At 39.6% G+C, this 19,485-nt stretch overlaps 1 protein-coding gene across 2 annotated transcripts in view; it reads left to right on the forward strand.

The window, feature by feature from the left end:
- Positions 1-420: 420 nt before the first annotated feature.
- Positions 421-19,485, forward strand: part of pde1a (phosphodiesterase 1A, calmodulin-dependent) — a 91,855-nt gene continuing 72,790 nt past the window's right edge. The window contains exons 1-2 of one of the 2 annotated variants that reach the window (XM_056265645.1): positions 15,563-15,963; positions 17,671-17,697. In XM_056265645.1, coding sequence (XP_056121620.1) covers positions 15,866-15,963; positions 17,671-17,697 — 125 coding nt within the window. In that variant the 5' untranslated portion in view covers positions 15,563-15,865. Of the gene's footprint in view, positions 550-15,562; positions 15,964-17,670; positions 17,698-19,485 lie in introns of those variants that run through there. The other variant, XM_056265646.1, reaches the window with a different exon arrangement.

Here is a 19,485-nt window from a genome sequence, read left to right on the forward strand (position 1 = left end):
CGCTTTAACATAAATATTATCAAAATAGATTTTAAATGTTAAATATTAATATAAATATTAAGAAAATGTATTTATTGCATGCAGCTTTCAAGTGTTTATCAATTAAATAAACATTCCTTTATCAGGTTTATAAAAGTGATAAAATAAAGAACAAAGACCATAAATATAAAAGCTAAAAAATCGAATGTTAAACAAATTATATTATATTATATTGTGTTATAAGTCAATACAACTAATACTGTTAAAAGACTGGTATCGTACTAAAATGACGTTTAACACCCCTTAAACTAATATCATCTGTATAAAGTGTGTTCATGAATGAACATGGAAATGGTTCACGATTGTGGAAATGATTAATGTTTTACGTCAGTCTTCCGGCATGAGAATAATCTAGGACATACTGTGTCTCCCTGCAGGCGACTCTGTGCACTCCATGATTGCGATGCAGCCTGGCTCTCGGGCCCTCGGGCACAGGTGGGGCTCAGTGAGGGGCCAAAGCCGAGGACTGGCTGGAGGGGACGTGCCTGTGGCCAAAGATCCCAGAATTAGGTAGGAGTTCCCTGAAGGGACCAACTGCCACCAGACGTACATGGCTTGTGTGTTCCCTTACTACCTCACGCTCAAACTGCCATGCCAACCCATCTTTAAGTTTCTTGTGAGGACACCATATGTTGCCTTTGGACAAGTTAATACTCACTTAAGGCAAATCACACATAACTTATTTGCTACATTTTCTTACAACTTGCACAGTTACATGGAACTCATACATGCATATCTGTTATTTGCACAGAAATGACACACTACATATTGAATGCTATACAGACCAAAGCAAGTCATATTACCCAGAACAGTAATTACATCTTGAGAGTTATTGCGGTTTTATGGATTGTGGGCGTTTGATGTGTACAACGCCGCAGTTTCTCCATGGTGAAACATTTAAGGTCGCCATAGCAACTCAGAAGACCTTTAACACCTGACGATTGCGCAGAATGTTGACATTCATCAGGGTTTTGTCAATCTCTGGAAATGCACACATAGGGTTTGGACTGAAGACTCAAGACATGAGGAAATCCTTCTTTATTAATCAGTATGCAATTTTAAAAGCAAATTAGTTTTTGTGTGAACATTTAGTTGAAATTTGCAGCATAGACATTTCTGAAGAAACATTCCGACGTCTGGGGTCAGTAAGTTTTGGGGTCAAAAATACAGATTTTATAACACTATACTTTGTGTTATATTACCTTGGGAGTAAATGACAAAAAAAATCAAGCGTAGCGTCAGTTCTGGCAGGTCACGTTAGTCAAGCTCGCATCAGCTGACTCTCAGCTGATCCACGTCTACCTATAGGAATACGACGATTACTACATAAACTCCTTCAGTAATATCAACAGCTCCCAGAAATGTGAAAAGAGTCCATACGCTTATTTGGTGCTCAAGAAACATTTCTTCATATTATTATCAATGTTGAAAAACGTTATGCTGCTTAATATTTTTGTGGAAACTGTGATACATTTGTTTTCCCTTTTTTTTTTTTTTTGATGAAAAAAAGAACAGCATTCTATTTGAAATAGAAATCTGTATATGTATAGAAAATTGTAGCATTATACATGTCTTTACTGTCACTTTTGATCAATTTAATGCATCTTTGCTGAATAAAAGTATTAATTTCTGTCAATTGTTTGTACTGACCCTAAACCTTTGAATGATAATGTATGTATTTGTATTTAACCGAAAAATCTATAAATCTGCCATAAATCTCATACTTTTAGAAAAGGAGAGATCATGAAATTAGTCTGACACACTCTTTAAGAAAATGTAATGACCAAATAACAAGAACATTAAAATCATGTTGGTTATTTATTTATTAATTGTCAGTAAAATCATAGTAAAAACATTGTGAATATTCAATAAATTGCCTTGTACTTCTTTGTACTGTGTCTATAATAATAATAATAATAATAATATGTTTTTTTCATGCATACACAATGATTTCAGAGAAGGCCTTTACCTGATTGTTGAGTGTCCTGTATAGGACCGGCTCAAAGTCACGTCCCTCATCTAGTTAGAGCATTAATCATGCGTCGAGATGAAAACTGGCCAGAGCTCAAGTGTGAACCGCCTCTGTTTGCATGTTTCTATCTGCCTATAGAGAAAATCTCTGTATGAGTCACTGAAATGACATAAATTACCATTGCAAATGCAAGAGCTTAAAAATCTCAATAATGGGCGACGTTAAGCACTCCAGAAGCAAAGAACAGATACATTCATAAACAGTTTTCATAACAGTGGATATGAACAGCCTAAGAAAGAGAAACCTGCTCAGTGTGCCTACACAGATAATTTAATTGTCTATTAGGGAAATGGTTGGGAGTAATGACACATCATTACAGACATTAGTGTTTCTGATCTTCCAGGCTTTGCAAGAATTCAAGTTTTTTGTTCAGACAGAAAGAGAAATAGAGAGGATGGAGAAATAGAGTTGTTCTTCCGCTTTGTTTGTGGTCTGGCTAAAGTCAGACTGCTGTGGTTCTGGCAGAATCAGATTACAACCATGCTAATTAAAGTCAGTACAGGCTAAATTAGCCGAGCTGGGCTTGAGTGGCCACAGAACTGACCGTTCCCCTGTGCACTGGATAACCTCACAACATGCTATTGCTAATATAGGACAAATTAAGAGGTTGTGAAAGTCTATCCTAAATTACCCATGCTGCATTAGGTCCCCCTGCACAATGTGGAGTGTGCATGGCCTAATGGCCTACCAGGAATGACATCATCCATTTGGGTGACATCATTATAGTTTGAGATTCCTCTGTTAGGCTGACCAGATGTCCCGATAATTCCTAAAATGAAGAAAATTGTGGGGGGAAAATTTAAGTTTATTTTCATTTTTCACTGTAAAAAATGATTTTTTTTAAAAAAAAATGTAAGTACAAAAAAAATACTGCTTTAGATTTTCTACTTCAAAATTTCAAGTTGAACTCAATGTATTGCCTTTTCTGTATAATTATTTGTGAAATTTACTAGCAATTTCAAGGTAAATCCTATTTTTAATTAACAATATTTTTTAAAACCATAATTATGTATAATCATTTTTAAGTGGTTATACTCATATGTTTGTTTACAATCATATAGCTGATGTGGAAAAGTGGGTAGATATGCACTCTTATGGATGTTTGACGTAACTGAGACGAGATAGACATGGCCAGTTGGCATATGTTATTCAAATAAGGGCAGCAGTGGTCCAGAAGTTTAGTGTGTCATTTGGAAGAGGGCCTCAATCAATAACTAATGAGACAGAGGTGGAGTCTTCCTGTCTCTTGTTCAATGTGACACAGATCAGACAAGCATTGAACTTGTGGAGTGACACACAAAAAGCATCTAACAATAACACAAGGTTCATCAGTGCACCATTTCAGCCCTGACCTTGGAAAAACGGGAAAAAAAAACTATTTAGCATTTGAAGCTGTCATTATAACCTTTTGTCCTGCCTCTGGTGCTTTCAATATGTGTCTGTTGGCTTTAATTTGTTTTCCATTGACTTTTTTTCGAACTCTTTCTAAATCTTCAAACTGCGCCAGTAACCAACGGTACCGATCGTGTCATTTGCATGCTCCTGTGAGATTCTGCCGAATGCCCCCACATTCGTGACAATCAGGGTATTTGTTTTTCACTCTTGCTGTCTCCATGTGAGGTATCCATGGTGACAGTCTTTGGCCTCTGCATTAGGCGGTCGGAATAAAGATGTATCATCAGTATCATCGGTTTAATAGTCTCCTGAGACCAGACTGATAAAGTTCCTCTGTGCGTGCTGCTGGAACACTACAAAAGAGATTTACTGCATATTACTGGCCTTTATTATCTTTTCCTTATCCTTATAGTGGACACATTGGTCATTTATATGCTGTAATTACATTACATCAATTTATATTACATTTAAATGAATCATTTAGCTGACACTTTTATCTGAAGCGACTTTGAATTGAGGAAAACACAAGCAATGCATCAATATCGTAAACAATATTAGCAGTATCACAATATTGCTCTGAATTTTAAGAGCAAACCATGTAGTTTAAGCAAAATTAACGTGTTGTCAACATTTGCCCTCATGAAATTCCATACCATATGACTTTTTCTTTTTGGCTTCACTTGATTTTGATAGTCCACTGTAGACATACACTTAAGGCCCATTCACACCAAGATTGATAACTATATTAGCGTCCAGACCAACAGACAATATCGTTCTGTTTATTCTAAGCACGTGCTTGTCTGTCACTTTAAATGCTTTGGCTCATTGACTGTCAATGTTTTTATCGTTCATCAGCTGGATAAAATCTTTCTAAAAGAGATTCCGACAATATCATTTCTCTGTGCCGTTATCGTTATAGCTGAACTCTGTGAACTCTGCTATTATTTAATATTGAGAATGATTTTTATACCTATATATTTATTGTTATCTTTATAGTTATCGTCCTGGTTGTGAACAGGCCTTTAGACTTAATTATAAGTAACTTTGTAACTACATGCCAACTAACTCTCATTAGTATATTAGTTGACTTTATAGATTGTTGGGTTAGGGTTCGGGTTCGGGTTAGTCGTTGCAAAGTTACTTATAGTCAGTAGAATGTCTGTTGGGGAGCATCAAAATAAAGTGTCAGCAGGTATTAAGCAGACAGTCACTCTAATGAGAGTTAGTTGACATGTAGTTGCAAAGTTACTTAGTCAGTAGAATGTCTAAAGTGGACCATCGAAATAAAGTGTTACCTTCTTTTTTTCATAAAACACAAAATGAGATGTTAGGCAGGGTATCTGAGCTGCTGTGGTGTATACTTTTAGGCTCTAAAAAGGCACCATACAAATATTATAAAAGTTCAGAAGTTCCTATCAAGTCAAATTAGTTTTTTTTTTTTTTTTGGCCTTTTTTTTTTTTTTTACCTTTTAACAGAAATAATCACTATGCATCTCCTTCACTTTAAATGCTTTTTCTATCACTTTAAATGCTACATACATGTGGGTGCGATTATGTATAGCTGAATATACAATCATCCTGTCTACGGTTTGATGTTACATTGATTGACATCTTTATAACCAATTGACATCTTTATAGAGGATCAGTTCAGCTAATTGCATGCTATATTCATTAATTGTTCCCTTCTGGTTTTCTTACTGTAATGGCTTGTGTATTGATTGAAATGAAGTGACCTTTCTAGACATGATGTTAAACGTAATTAATACTGAATGTTTTGTAATGTTCTACTACAGGGTAGGAAAGAGGGCTCACACAGCACACATGATGGATCCATAATTATCCCCTGATCTTTACAGAGCTGGGGACAAACCTTTCGTAATGTAAACCATAATTGGGAAATGGCTTTAAAGATTGATAAGGCATGAACCTAAATATTTATTAACTGAGCAGTTAGGAAGGAGTCATGGTATAATTTAACCTTTACTAAGCCCCGCCCCCTTGATTTCTGTTGCTAACTCAGACAAGCTTTGGAGAAAACCCCATAGGAATGAACTGGAGATATTCAGAAGTGTTATTTTAGTATTTATGGATTTTTGGAGTACTTTTTTAAAGGGGTCATTGGATGCAAAATGTGCTTTTATATGGTATTTGCATATAAATGTGTTTTTCCAGTGTGTGGACATAACCACCATACAATGAAAAAAATCCATTCACTCCTTTTTTGAATCCTCAAAAAGTCTAAACACTCAATAATCAGGCCGTTTGGATTTTCTGAGCACTATGATGTCATAATGCTCATGCTCCGCCCACGACCACTGACGGACTGTCCCGTATTAGCATATTTCTGCCCTCAGCCATTCGACACCCCCCATGGAAGAGAGGGGTCTGGTGAGCAGTTGCTCATTATCATTTAAAGAGACATGCACCGAAACGGGTCACTGTGAACAGAGCTGTTTTTGAGGAGGTAAAAAGGTTGTTTTATACAACCATTAAGGAATTTTAACCAAAGTATATTACAAACTTTACATGAACAGCCTAAAGAATCATACCAACTTGGGCATCCGATGACCCCTTTAAGGGATATAGTTTACCCTAAAATGGAAATTAAGTTATTATTTACTCACCCTGGTGTTGTTCTAATGCAGTATGCAAATGTTTTTTTTTTTTTTTTTTGACCAAAAAATTAGAAATTTAAAGGTGATGTATGTAATTTTTTTTGACTGCACTAAAGCACAAAAATGCCATAATGTGTTTTCAGAGATTTAGGAAACATGCTAAGTTCACATCGTTTCTCTGAAAACCAATGCTACAACTGTTATTCTACTTTGAAATGTGCATTTTGTGTCAAGATGTCTGTTTTTGCTTTGGTTTATGTGATCCTTCCATCGGCAATTGCGCTCAGAGTAGAGTCAGAGGAGGAGAGGGTGGGAGAAACAACTCTCTTCAATATTTTGAATTTGGACTGCCGTACCCATTTCAACCAATATTACATACTGCACCTTTAAAAAATAATGTCCTGCTCACACTTGTCCATATAATGACACTGAATAGCGACCAGCATGGACCCATGGTACACAACTCCAGTATTCTATGGGTATATGACAGTGTTTGGTGGAAAACTGAAATTTTATGTATTTGACAAAAATCCTGTCCTTGGCCTTTGGTCTTCTGTGCATGGTGCGCATTTGAAAGACTCAACCCCGCAATTCACTCCCACTCCCAAGTATACTAAATATTTTCCGTGTACTTTCTTCACTGATTGTATTTCATTTCGCATTGTTAATCTTAATTTCTCACAATTTGTGTGTTTCTAGGTGAGTCGGAGTGAACTGCGGTACTAATAGAGTCTCACAAACATGCACTGTGCACCGAGAACCAACGGCCAAAGTTTAGATTTTCGTTAAATAATACATAAAATGTCTGTGTTTTTCACCAAACCCTATCGTATACCCCTAGAACACTTGGAATATATAGCATGTGTTTCATGAGATTATTCTGTTAAACTTTTGCGACTTTTTAAAAAGCTTGATACCGGTCGCTATTCACTGCCATCATATGGAAGCGGGACATTTTTTATGTTCCTTTTGTGGTCTGAAAAAGAAAGAACGGTATATGGCATTAGAACAACACCATGGTGAGTAAATGATGACTTAATTTTCATTTTAGGTTGAACTAACCCTTTAAGGTTTTAAATTGGCTTTTATTTTTTATTCGTTTTTTTTTCTTCTATTTTTTCTATGTTCTGTTTGTATTCTCCACATAATAATATTCAGTAGTATTATTGATTGGACTACACTGACACTATTGGATGAGAAGAAAACTTGAACTGAATTAAGCTGGATGATGACTTCACTGTTTTCTGCAGAGCTGCTCTATAGCTAATTTGATTTTGTTTCGTAATTGACGAATTTGCAACATCAACACTGTTATTGAACTGAATCAAATTGACATTCAACCGACTCAAAGTGAATAACGCCACTTTTGTCTTTTTTTGTATGTTTATTGTAGAACTGCTTAGCTGAATCGAACAAATTTCTTAACTAATGGACTTCACATAGTTATTGAACTGAACTGAATCAACACTGAACTGAATTGAGGGGAACAGTGACTCTATTGCCTTTTAGAGCTGTGTCTCACTGCAAAGCTGCTTTGAAAAAATCAAGTGCTATATAAATTAAGGTGACTTGACTTGACTTTAGCTTCAGCACTTCAACTTAAAAAATTTTTTTCTGTAAGTTGCCAAATCAGCATTTCTAATTTTCATTTAAGGTTTTTAAGTTGAGGTTTTTAGGTTTTATTTAAATTCAGCTTGAATTCAAAACGGAAATTATTTAGATTAGTTTTAGTAAACAATGACATCTCTGATTTTCAGTAAAATGCGCGATAAAATTTAATTGAAACTGCAGAGACAAATCAGAAACCATTTCCCGAAGATGGTCAGTAGTGTTTTTAAGGCAGTGCTTTGCGAAGGATCATTTGTCAGATCTAAGTATCATCATTTAGATGTTTTCTGGGATGTTTAAAACAGGAATTGGTGGAATCTGGGGAACAGTAGGTTATATAAAAAGCCATTGTGTTCACATGGATGTGGTTTTAATCTGTCACATTCAAGCCCACTTTGCTTTTCTGTCATCTTTAGTAAATATCAATCAATAATTCTGACTACATTCTAATTTTAAAGATTACATTCATGCCACATTTTCTTTGTCACATGTATAAGAACTCTTCACATCCAAAGAAGTCCAGGACATTTATTCGTTTTAAGCTGTCATAAGTAAGTAAAAGCCAAGCTTGTGAGGAGTTATCCGAATTAAACACGAGCCGCCCATGTATTTAAAGTGTCAAATGTATTATACATCATATGTCGTGCTGTCCGTGGGGATAAACGTTGTCTAAGCTTTTGGCTCTTAAAAGTCCATTTAATTAAGAGGCACAACCAAAAGGAAACACCCACTCTCACATTATAACAATTACCTGCTTGATGATGATTGTTCTCTGACGTCAAAGCATGTTCGTCCGTGAACTGAGAGCCGTCAAGATTAAAAACAAATGTTTGTAAATGAAAAATCAGGGTCATTGGGTGAATCTCAATTTACAACATGCTCAAAATTCACCACAAAATGAAATGAAATGTTGTACGAGTCAATGAAGCCTATTGTATTGTTATTTTAATGACAAATTAAGCACAATTTGCCCTTAAATTATTATTACCATAATGCGTCTACATATTTACTTTTGAGTTGTTGTTTTTTTGTAAATAATTCTCATTATTCTCAATGGTGAATCTCAATTTAATCACCTTATTGTAATACAATTATTGGCATAAATAAAGTTAATAAAAAAAATGCTGATGTGATGTATAACTTTAGTACTTTATATATGTGTGTGTGTGTGTGTGTGTGTGTGTGTGTGCGTCTGTGTGTGCGTATGTGTATGTGTATGTGTGTGTGTGTGTGTGTGTGTGTGTGTGTGTCCTAAAAATAGGCTTCGTATTCTCTTCACAGAATATAATTTCTTTTTATATGGATATGAATATCAGCCAGACAGGTTTTATGAGATTCACCCCATTATTCTCTTATCAGAGGCTGAAGCCCGTCATTGTAAAAAAGTGTATGTGGCGAGCAGGACGAGGCCGAGGGAGGGAGGGAGGGGGGGGTAGACGCAGTCTTGTGGGTACCCCCCGGCCTGCGAGGGGTGATGGGGGTATGTGGTGAGCAGGGCGAGGCCGAGGGCCGTGGGAGAACGGCGCGAGGCCGGTGGCGTGATTGATAATGAGCGACACCTGCGTGACGCACCCGTCTCGTATCTCTCACGTAGGAGCGGAAGCATAAAAGGAGGAGCGACGGCGGTGAAGGACGAGAGAGGCCAGGCCTGGATTTTATTTGATGTTTTGTTTCTGTTTTATGTGGCAGCAGTCGTCCGTGAGGGACTGCTGCCTTTACTTTCGTTTTGTATTTGTTTATTTTACGTTTATTAAAGTCTTTGAATATTCTCCGGTTTCCGCCTCCTTCCCACAACATCTGGTGCCGAAACCCGGGAGGAATGAGCGACACGCTGTCGGAGAGCCCTCGCTACTGAGGGGGATCGCGGTGCTGAGGAGGTCGGGCAGCAAAGGAGCGGAGACCGGCGATGGTGCTGGAGCGATTGAACAGCAGGTGGGACGGAGAGCTCACTGCTGTGCTCCTGGGTCGAGGAGGGGTGGCTGCTGTCCGAGAGGGAGCAGAGGAGTCGATCCTGTTCACCGTGGGCCGTGTTGCCGTCAGCCAGGTTGGGGGCGGAGCAGGGAACGGGAGACTCGCTGCCGGCTGCCCTCGACCGGAGGAGCCATCGGCGTCCGCCAGGAGGCGGAGGAGCATCGAGCCGTCCCCCAACGGATGTCCAGTACCATCGCGTGGCACTGCGAGTGAGTCTCTCAGCTGGCTGAGGACCGAGCGGCAGTGTGTCCGGGAACCGGACCAAGATTTTTTTTTTATCCTCTCGTCTCTGTCGCTCCTCATGCTTCCGTCTCCTTTTCTCTCGCCTCGTCTGTCCATACCCCCAGGTGCCCCGGCGGCCGTGACCGGTCCCCCCCCCCCAGGGAGGAGTGGGTACCCCCCGGCCTGCGAGGGGTGATGGGGGTATGTGGCGTATTCCGCCTCCTTCTTCCCACAACTTCTAACCTTGCTACAGTGAAGGTATAACGTTTCATATTTTAATGCTGCAGCTATTAACACACGTGACTGATGGCTGTTTACATCCATAGACACATGACCCGCATCCAACCCCGTATCAGATGTTAGGTTCTGCCAAGCCCTGAATGAAAGAGTGATGAACTCTAAAACACAAGAGTTCATCAACAGAACAGTGGCTATGTTCCAAAACATAGTGATTTCGCTTCATAGGCAGCATTTTGCATGATCAATAATGGTAGCATGATCATGATGCCTCCTAAGATACCTTTTCAGCATCACATATATCTTTTGCAGAAAAAGAATCCCACAGTGAGCAATGCAACCAGCTCGGCAAAAAATAAAATAAAAATAAATAAACAAAAATGTCAGATGTAACTAGAAAAATGATGATTATAAATAGAATTAATTCAATACAGACGCGCTACTCCTCCCGCAGTTTTTGTCACAGACCCATGAGTGAGGTGTCAAAACGTGCGGCCTGTTCGGGAATGGTGTGCTATGACTTTTCTAAGAGATCGGGGGTACGATGGTCGCCCCAGGGGCGAAAAACGGCCCAAAAAAATCCCATAGACTTAACATTGCGAAAAACTTTGACGAGTCATAGCTCAGAGCTCGGATTTCGCAGAAATCTGTGATTTACCACATTTGAAGTGGCTGACAGGCTCTGTAAGAACATACCTCAAAATGGGGTAAAAGTTGCACCCCTGGGTTGCAGGAGCTGCCCAAAGTTGCCCCATTGACTTACTATGGTGAAGGACGGCCCATGAAATGCATGTGTTTTTCCTACTATGGTAAATTGCATAGGGATTTTGTATTGAACATAGCTGTGGGTCACAGTGTCATAGAGACAAAGGGGCGGGCTCATTTTACTCAGACGACCAATCAGTCTCTCAGGATCATTGTGAAGCTATTAAGCCACGCCCTAGCAACCATTTAGAGCACCTTAGCAACAACTCCCATAGACTTCCATTGAAAGAGATCGAAGGGATATCTCTGGACTGAATTGTCATAGAAACATGAGGGTGGTCTCGTTTGACTCGGGGCAGCAAACAGCCAATCATGAATCACCTCAACACTTCCTAGCCACGCCCTAGCAACCATTGTCAAGCACCTTAGCAACCAAAATCCAAAGAGGAATATCGTCCATTCTGAATGTCACAGAGGCATGGGAGTTGGTTTATATCTATCATAGTGACAAGCAGCCTTTGGAGTTTCATGATTGGCAGCTGCCAAGCCACTCCCTAGCAACCAAACAGAGTACCATAGCAACCGTTTTGCAAGACCAATATCTCTGCATCAGAACATCGTATAGAGATGGGGGTTGGTTTATACATTCACATTGACTTTGGAGCTTCATGATTGGCAGCTGCCAAGCCACTCCCTAGCAACCAAACAGAGTACCCTAGCAACCGTTTTGCAAGACCAATATCTCTGCATCAGAACATCGTATAGATGTTGCATCGTATAGATGAATCGAGATAGGGGTTGGCTCTTTTGACTCATGCTAGCAAACAGGACTTGCTACATGCTACAAATGCTAGCAGTGAATAGCTACATGCTAATATTGATTAGCTAAGTGCTAAATCATGCCAATAAAATGCTACAAACTCAACAGTAACCATCTTTGACAACTACCAACCACCTAGTAACACCATAGCAACCACCCAAATTACCCTAGCAACACCCTAGCAACCACCCAGAACACCCTAGCAATGCCCTAGCAACCACCCAGAACACCCTAGCAACCACCCAGAACACCCTAGCAACCACCTAGCAACACCATAGCAACCACCCAGAATACCCTAGCAACCGCCTAGCAACTGCCTAGCAACCACCCAAAACACCCTAGCAACCACCCAGAATACCCTAGCAACTGCCTGGCAACACCATAGCAACCACCCAGAACACCCTAGCAACCGCCTAGCAACGCCCTAGCAACCACCCATAATACCCTAGCAACCACCTAGTAACACCTTAGCAACCATGCTAGCATCATGCTAGCAACATGCTAAACATGCTAGCATGATGCTAGCAATATGGTAATCATGCTAGCATCTAGCTAAAACATGTTTGCAACATGCTTATTTTTGCTAGCATCATGCTAGCAACATGCTAATCATGCTAGCATGTTGGTAGCATGATGCTAACAACATGCTAATCATGCTAGCATGATGCTAGCATGATGCTAACAACATGCTAATCGTGCTAGCATGATGCTAGCAACATGCTAATCATGCTAGCATCATGCTATCAACATGCTAGCAACATGCTAATCATGCTAGCATCATGCTAATCATGCTAGCATCATGCTAGCATCATGCTAATCATGCTAGCAACATGCTAATAATGCTAGCATAATGCTAACAACATGCTAATCATGCTAGCAACATGCTAATCATGCTAGCAACATGCTAATAATGCTAGCATAATGCTAACAATATGCTAATCATGCTAGCTTCTTGGTAAAAACTAGCTAACCGCACGCTAGCAACCGAGCGGCGAGTTTTGCCACTGCAAGCACCACTTCACATTTTCTTCTGGAAATGTACATTCTAGTTATAAACTATTATAGTATTTAATAATATTTTTAAAATATTTTTAATTTTATTTTTGCTTTTTTTATATGTATTATTTATATTTAGGTTAGGTTTATGATTATTTATATTTATAAGTTATTCATATTGATTTTAGTATTTAAACTTATTTTATTTAAGTTAGTTTCCAAGCTAACTTATAAGTTAGTTTCCATGCTAACTTATTTTTCATTAAGTTTTTTTTTAGTAGAAGTTTATCATCTAATATTCACATTTTATTTTATTTCAGCTTTTCAGTTAACCAAATCGATTTTTAATAGTTTTAGTTTTAATATTGTTTCAATACAATTTTACATACTGCATTGCTATAAGTGATAAAAACATCAAAGATGGAGGCTAAAGTGGGAAAACAATATGAATATAGAAAAATATTCAATATAAATAGAGACTGTTTTACCTCTTATATTTGTATGACTAGACTTTATGCGCCAGAGAAACAAGCGCACAGCAATCTTTAGAATTTTGTCTTTGAACTTCTGTTTTTGCGGTAGCTCTGTATATTTATAGCTGGTGAAGTGGATTTACTTATTGTAGACTGTAGAGTTACCGAAATTCTCAGGAGCATTGTAATGTTTGAAGCGGATGTCGAATGTCAGTAGAACGGGAAGATTTTAAAACGAGTGGTTCATTCATAAATCCGTAAGATCTTACCCTCATACTTTGGAAATACAAACCGGAAGACAGAACAAAACGAGCGCAGCGCTGAAAAGGGGCGGGGCTATATAATGTCTATAGCAATGTTAGCATAGCAACATGCTAACAGTAACTCTTAAAATGAATCCGTCAAGTCTTCCATGTGCTTTGCATATGAAGCGATGTTGGCATGACACAAAGAATTTCTGCAGATGTAGAGCAATCCAAATCAATCCCTTGCAAGGTTTCATTTAAGTTACAATGCTGCCTTAAAAGGCAGTAGACAGCAAGGCAGCTCGATAGCAGTTATGTTTGCTTAATGGAGCTCTGTACACCGTCTAACCATTGACACTTCTCTGACTTCACAAAACGCAGCAGTACGACACGTCAGGAGGTCCTGGAAGTGTTTGTCACAACCAAAACCTCTTAGGTGATCATACTGTACAGGTCTAGATCGTGCCTGAGCAATCTTCACTTATTGTTCAGTAGCTAACAAGCACAAAAGCTTCCCTGATGTGCTTTGAATCAAACTGCACCTTCTTACTCTTGTCCTACTTACTCTTTTCAGTCGGTAATCACCATCATCATGACGACAATCGTACGGGATAAGTGGACCTATATAGATAACCCAGCACAGTTTTAATTTGTAGTCTTTGTTGCAGCTCTTTTCTGTCTCGGTTTGTCTGTCTGTGTGTCGGTCTCTACGTGAGACCTTCAAGTCATTCTTTTACAGCCGTAAACATTCCCTCCAAAGCCATTTGTATGGCAGTGTGTTGCCATGGCAACGTATTTCATCATTTTAGTGCCGAAAGTGAATATGAATGTTTTATTTACACACACACATTGTCCCATTTTATGCATTTCTATATATCAGAACTGTTTTATATGAAACAAATGGCTAAATCCACAATCCCGACTGTCAACCAACATGCTAATGTAAAATCTCATTAAACGGAAAAAATACAAATAGAGACGACTCGAGCCTGTTTTTTCACTTAATGCAATTTTAACAAAATGTGGTTATCTTATTACAGAAAAAGGCATACATGTAGCAACCAATCAAAATCACTTTTAAGTGAAACAAAGAAAGATTTAGAGTAATCAGAGCCCAGAAATAATCTGTCATTCTCAGAATGCACTAATTTCAGGCAATTCCTATGTGATGAAATGAACTAATGAGGAATTAGTTTTGTTCCTATGCTAATGCAGCAATGATTAAGCTATTTTACATTGTAGAGTGTAATCCAATAGACCGGTAACCCAGAAGAAGGGATCATTAAGATTCAGCCTATTCATGCCGCGGATGCTCCGTAGGCAGGAGATGTGCCCTTCCCCCTAATGAATGAAAATCAGCCATGCCTGGCTGCAACAGCACCAAAAAAACCCCACAATCTTCATTCCATTCTTATTTACAGAAACGAGATATAGGGGTGCTGCTATATTAGGCATGGTGCCCCTGTCTCGGACTGGAGCATGTTTGCTGATTTGGTTCTCTTCCGAAACCCTTCACGGTCTCTCTGAGTGTGTGCCTGCCTAATAACGCCTTATATTTCACGAACAATCATGACATTTTTATCAGCACGCTGCTTCTTGCAGCTGCGCTGGAATGAGAGGATTAGAGCGTGTTGAAACTAGGCTGCCGTGCGCGGGATGCTATAGTGCACAGGTTAATTTCATTAAAACACCAACTCGGGACCTGGAGATGCCGCCGGGGGAGCTTATCATTCAGCTTGCCAACGGAAGAGAAGTCTCTGTAAAATACGGCTTCATGATGGATTCTTCTGAAGAACGACGTCTCGGGGAAGCTGGTGAACGGCAGGGGAATCTCGGCCCCCGGTGGCCAGGATAATGATGCTAGTGAGGATGTGAGGAAACGATTCTCTCTCCTTCTCCCTCTGCGTTTCTCCGGCTGTGGAAGAGGAGGGGGAAATCGATGATCCGTTTCCAGCCAACGGATTCCATTCGAGGAGCGACACTTGCGACGCACACAGGTGCCCTTTTTTTCTTTCGAGTGTGGTAGTGAAGGTTTGTGAGTGTTTGTGTATTTGCAGTGGTATAAATGCGTGAGATTAGAGATGTCAAGAGGAGACAGGACAGCCTCCATCATAGATTGATTGAAAGGCTGAAAAAAAAAAAACCAGGGCGAAAGAGCAAAAGGGAACAGATTCCGAGAGGGTGATAGATACTCACAAGGCACACCGCTGCTTTTCCGGACATTGGGAGAGGGAGAGAGAGAGAGAGAGACATTTGTGTGACGTGTGTGTGTGTGTGACAACGTTCCCTCAGTGCGTAGTGGAGAGACAGGTCTGTGCGCTGACACTCACTCCAACGGGCTGATGCACTCTGGAGCTGAGAGCAGGACCCTCTGGGAAACGTGTGCCGCTCAAACTGCCGGAGATGCTTTGAAGACTCGGAGCTCTGCGCTACACGTGTTGAATCGCATACCTGCGTATCCCTCTGCGTCTTAAAACACTCCACACGCTCGTGCATTCGTGCAAACCATGGAGTCTCTGGCCAACGACACGGACGGGCTGGAGAACTCCTTGAAGTACTCCAAGTGCGACCAGACGGAGAAGATGTGGATTAGGCTGAAAGGAATGTAAGTGCTTCTTGTTTCATACTCTTTCATCAGCATGACTGGAAAATCTGGTTTTGATTCCCGGGAAGAGAGAGAATGACAGAGCTGTTTATGAGCAGTATGGTTGTGTTCACTGTACGCTATGATGCTGGGAGTGGGTGAATCTTGACTCTTGGGGCAGCAAGTGTGTGAATGTAATACTAATGAGACTGTCAAGCCTAATCAGGCAATGTTGTTGTTCACATACTTGCTTCCACTGACAGTTTTGGTTAATGAATTCAAATCAGTCTTGTAGGGTTTGGGCTCAGCGGTGTTTGGATTGTGTCATTTTATGGTGAAACTATCCAAACATAATTCTTTTGGGATTTAATTTTAAACGAAGAATGAGAAATGTTGACGTCGTATTTTGCATTTCACCACCAACTCTAGTATTGTGCACAACACGCAAATTTAATGTTAGTTTAACATTTTAAATTTGACGTTAACTAAAAATTCCAACTTATTTTTCAGCAAAAATAATTCATAATGGGTCATTTATGAAACATCAAAGTTAACTAAGAATTCAAACTTATTTTTCAGCCACAACAATTAATAATAAATCATCTATCAAACTTCATATTCAAAACAGAAATAAAAGCGTACACTCTTAGAGACTTATACAATTCATAAAACCAAGTTCCAACACAAACACTACATTCATAGGTGTCAGTAGTGCATGTTATACAGAGAGTAACATTCATTTTACAAATGCTGGGTTGTTTCAACCCAAATTTGGGTCAAATGTGGACAAACCCAAATGTTGGGTTAAAAATGTAATTAAAAAATGTACAGTTGAAAGTGAAAGGGTTAAATTTTTAAATTACATTTTTAACCCAACATTTGGGTTTGTCCATATTTGACCCAAATTTGGGTTGAAACAACCCAGCATTTTTTAGAGTGTAATATTCCAGCTTATTTTTATGCCATAATGATTAAATAATTAATCTTTTAGCAAACCTTATTCGAAACAAAAATAAAATTATATACTTTGACTGTTTATTCACTATGCTTAATTTAAAATCTTGTTATCCTATTTTCCATCATAAAAATGACTTTCTGTTGTTCTGGTCACTGCTCAAACATAATAACCTTTAGTCTGATGTTAAATGCATTGGTGCAATCTAATCATGCGCTGTGACCTATAACAGAAGCAAATTTGTAGAAAGTCGGAGTCACTGAATGGATGATCCCGGGATTTAAACCAGTCTAGTTCCATCACCTCCCTGCAAAGCTCATTCAAGCCTCTTTGGATCTATTCCTATAGACCAACCGTGCTCATCCATTCATCCCGTCCTAGGTAGACAGTGTTGTTTTGGGATGCGTTGAAACGGTACTGCTCAACATCCAGGTCACAGTTTTTCCTTTGAAACTTCTTGGTGGATTAAACACAATCAAAAGCAAAATTATTTATTAAGGCTGTTTGATATGTAAACAAATCTATTAGCGATTGATTTGCAATACGTCCCAGTGCGTCAGTCTAAAACGCATCCGATAACAGCAGCTCCATTCGATAACTATCACTGCAGCGGGGAAGTGAGATTTCCTTGAGAATCCTGGCTTTGTTCACACTAGAAAGAGAGCATGCTGTTCTTGTCAGTCATGTACTTTACACACGTAAAAGTACCTACTCCCGTGGCATGTGCTCATTATGGATGCAAGCTAATGTGCTTCCATTTTTTTGTCTTACAGGCAGAAGTACAAAAGCACATATCAAAGGTAAGTCTAAAGTTGGTCTCTATTTGTGTCACAGCAATTCATTGGAGGAACATGTCATGCATGACAAGTAATGCAGGCTGGATGAATCGAACCGCAATCTTATCACTCCAGCTGGGTCACTAATGGTTTCGTTGCCACCTCCATAGTGTGGGGGTTGCGTAATGGGTAAAGATCTGGTGTGTTAACATGAAGGTTGCAGCTGAAATCAAGATCAAATGGGCTGATCAAGGAGCAGGAGAGATATTGACATTACAACCCAGCGCTTTCACCTGTGCCAGTGAACATGGTGCTTCAAGGAGACCATCCCTGTAATTAGGCTTTGCTAAATGGCTTAGCATCTCGATCCAGACAAAACATCAACCAGGAACAAGTGTTCTTCCATTTCCATGTGTGACAGCCCACACGATACAAACTGCACTCGCTGTCTGATGCTGTCTTATGATGTACGGATTACAGAAGTGGGGCAGCTCATGGAATGGAACGCTGAAGAGATTATCGCAACGCGTTCATGGCAGCTCTGTATTGATATTCCTAAAATATTCTGGTTAGGGTTTGTTCTAAAGCCCTGACACCAAGTATTGAACTTGTGCTATTGATTCAGCCTGAACCGTTTAACATACAGACTAATTCGGTACGGTTTTGTGGACAATTTTAGCCTTGGATGTGCTTTTGTACTATTCAAACTTTCATGGAACATTGATCGAACACTTAGCATTCATAATGTAACCAACAGCGACGACGTCATCATAGTAGCCGTATTTGGAATTGTGATTGGTCTTCTTTCTTACATTGATTTAAATAATGATTTGTGATTGGTTGCAGACAGTTCACTTTCACAAAGGAAATGTTTCAATACCTAATAAGCTGCCTACTGCCTACATAGTGTACTGCCTACATAGGCAGCATCCAAAACCTGAGATAGAGACTTGACTCACAAATTATTTCAAATAGAGTTTGATGTTGCTAAGCCTAGTTCACACTACATGATTTTAAGCCCGATTTAAGCCCGATTTGCAAATCGTTGAGCTCGCCGACAGGTCAGGGTGTTATCGCGTGCAAATCGCGGGGGATTAGCGGGCGATAAACGCTCGCCAATCTGTTAGTATGAAAGAGCCAACAACGCTTCAAAGACGCTCGCAGACGCCTCGCAGACACGTCGCCAAGCCCAGAAAATAGCATGCTAGATATCCAGAGCTGTCGCACGACTCAAGCTCACATGATGTCATGAGCTACAGCCAATCAGAGCAAGGCATGTTCGCGTGTTGTGTTCTTCTTCGTCTTCTTCGCTGGGTATTGGGCGCGTGCTGTTTCGCGTCATTTCCGTTTTGTTTTATCGCGTGATTTTTCGTGACAAAACGTGGTTTGTAGACAAGATAGAATCGTTGGGTGACAGAGTTGTTGTCAACTCGTGTAGTGCGTTACCCCCTGTTGCGGATCAATCACGTTGTGTCGTGTGGTGTGAACTAGCTCAACAACTTGAACACTCCTGATTTCACAGAGAGCAAGTCATGTAGTGTGAACCGCACAGTTCAGCCCGACATTTTAAAATCATGTAGTGTGAACTAGGCTTAAGCTAACAGCACAATACTCTAACATGCACAAAAAATGTGTTTATTTCGGGTAAAATAGTCAATTCAATAGTCCATTCAGTTCAGTTAAATTTTTGTCAATGCTTGGTTTTGGAAAGGAGCATGTTCAAAGATTTCTGTCCAGCGCATGTATTTTGGCAATGTTTTAAATAAACAACGCAGCAGCGCTGCATCAAGTTTGATCAACTGGATAGGCTAA

The sequence above is a fragment of the Rhinichthys klamathensis genome, unplaced genomic scaffold (genome assembly GCF_029890125.1).
Source record: "Rhinichthys klamathensis goyatoka isolate OS25496 unplaced genomic scaffold, OSU_Roscu_1.1 h1tg000237l_1, whole genome shotgun sequence".
Classification (NCBI taxonomy): Eukaryota; Metazoa; Chordata; class Actinopteri; order Cypriniformes; family Leuciscidae; genus Rhinichthys; species Rhinichthys klamathensis.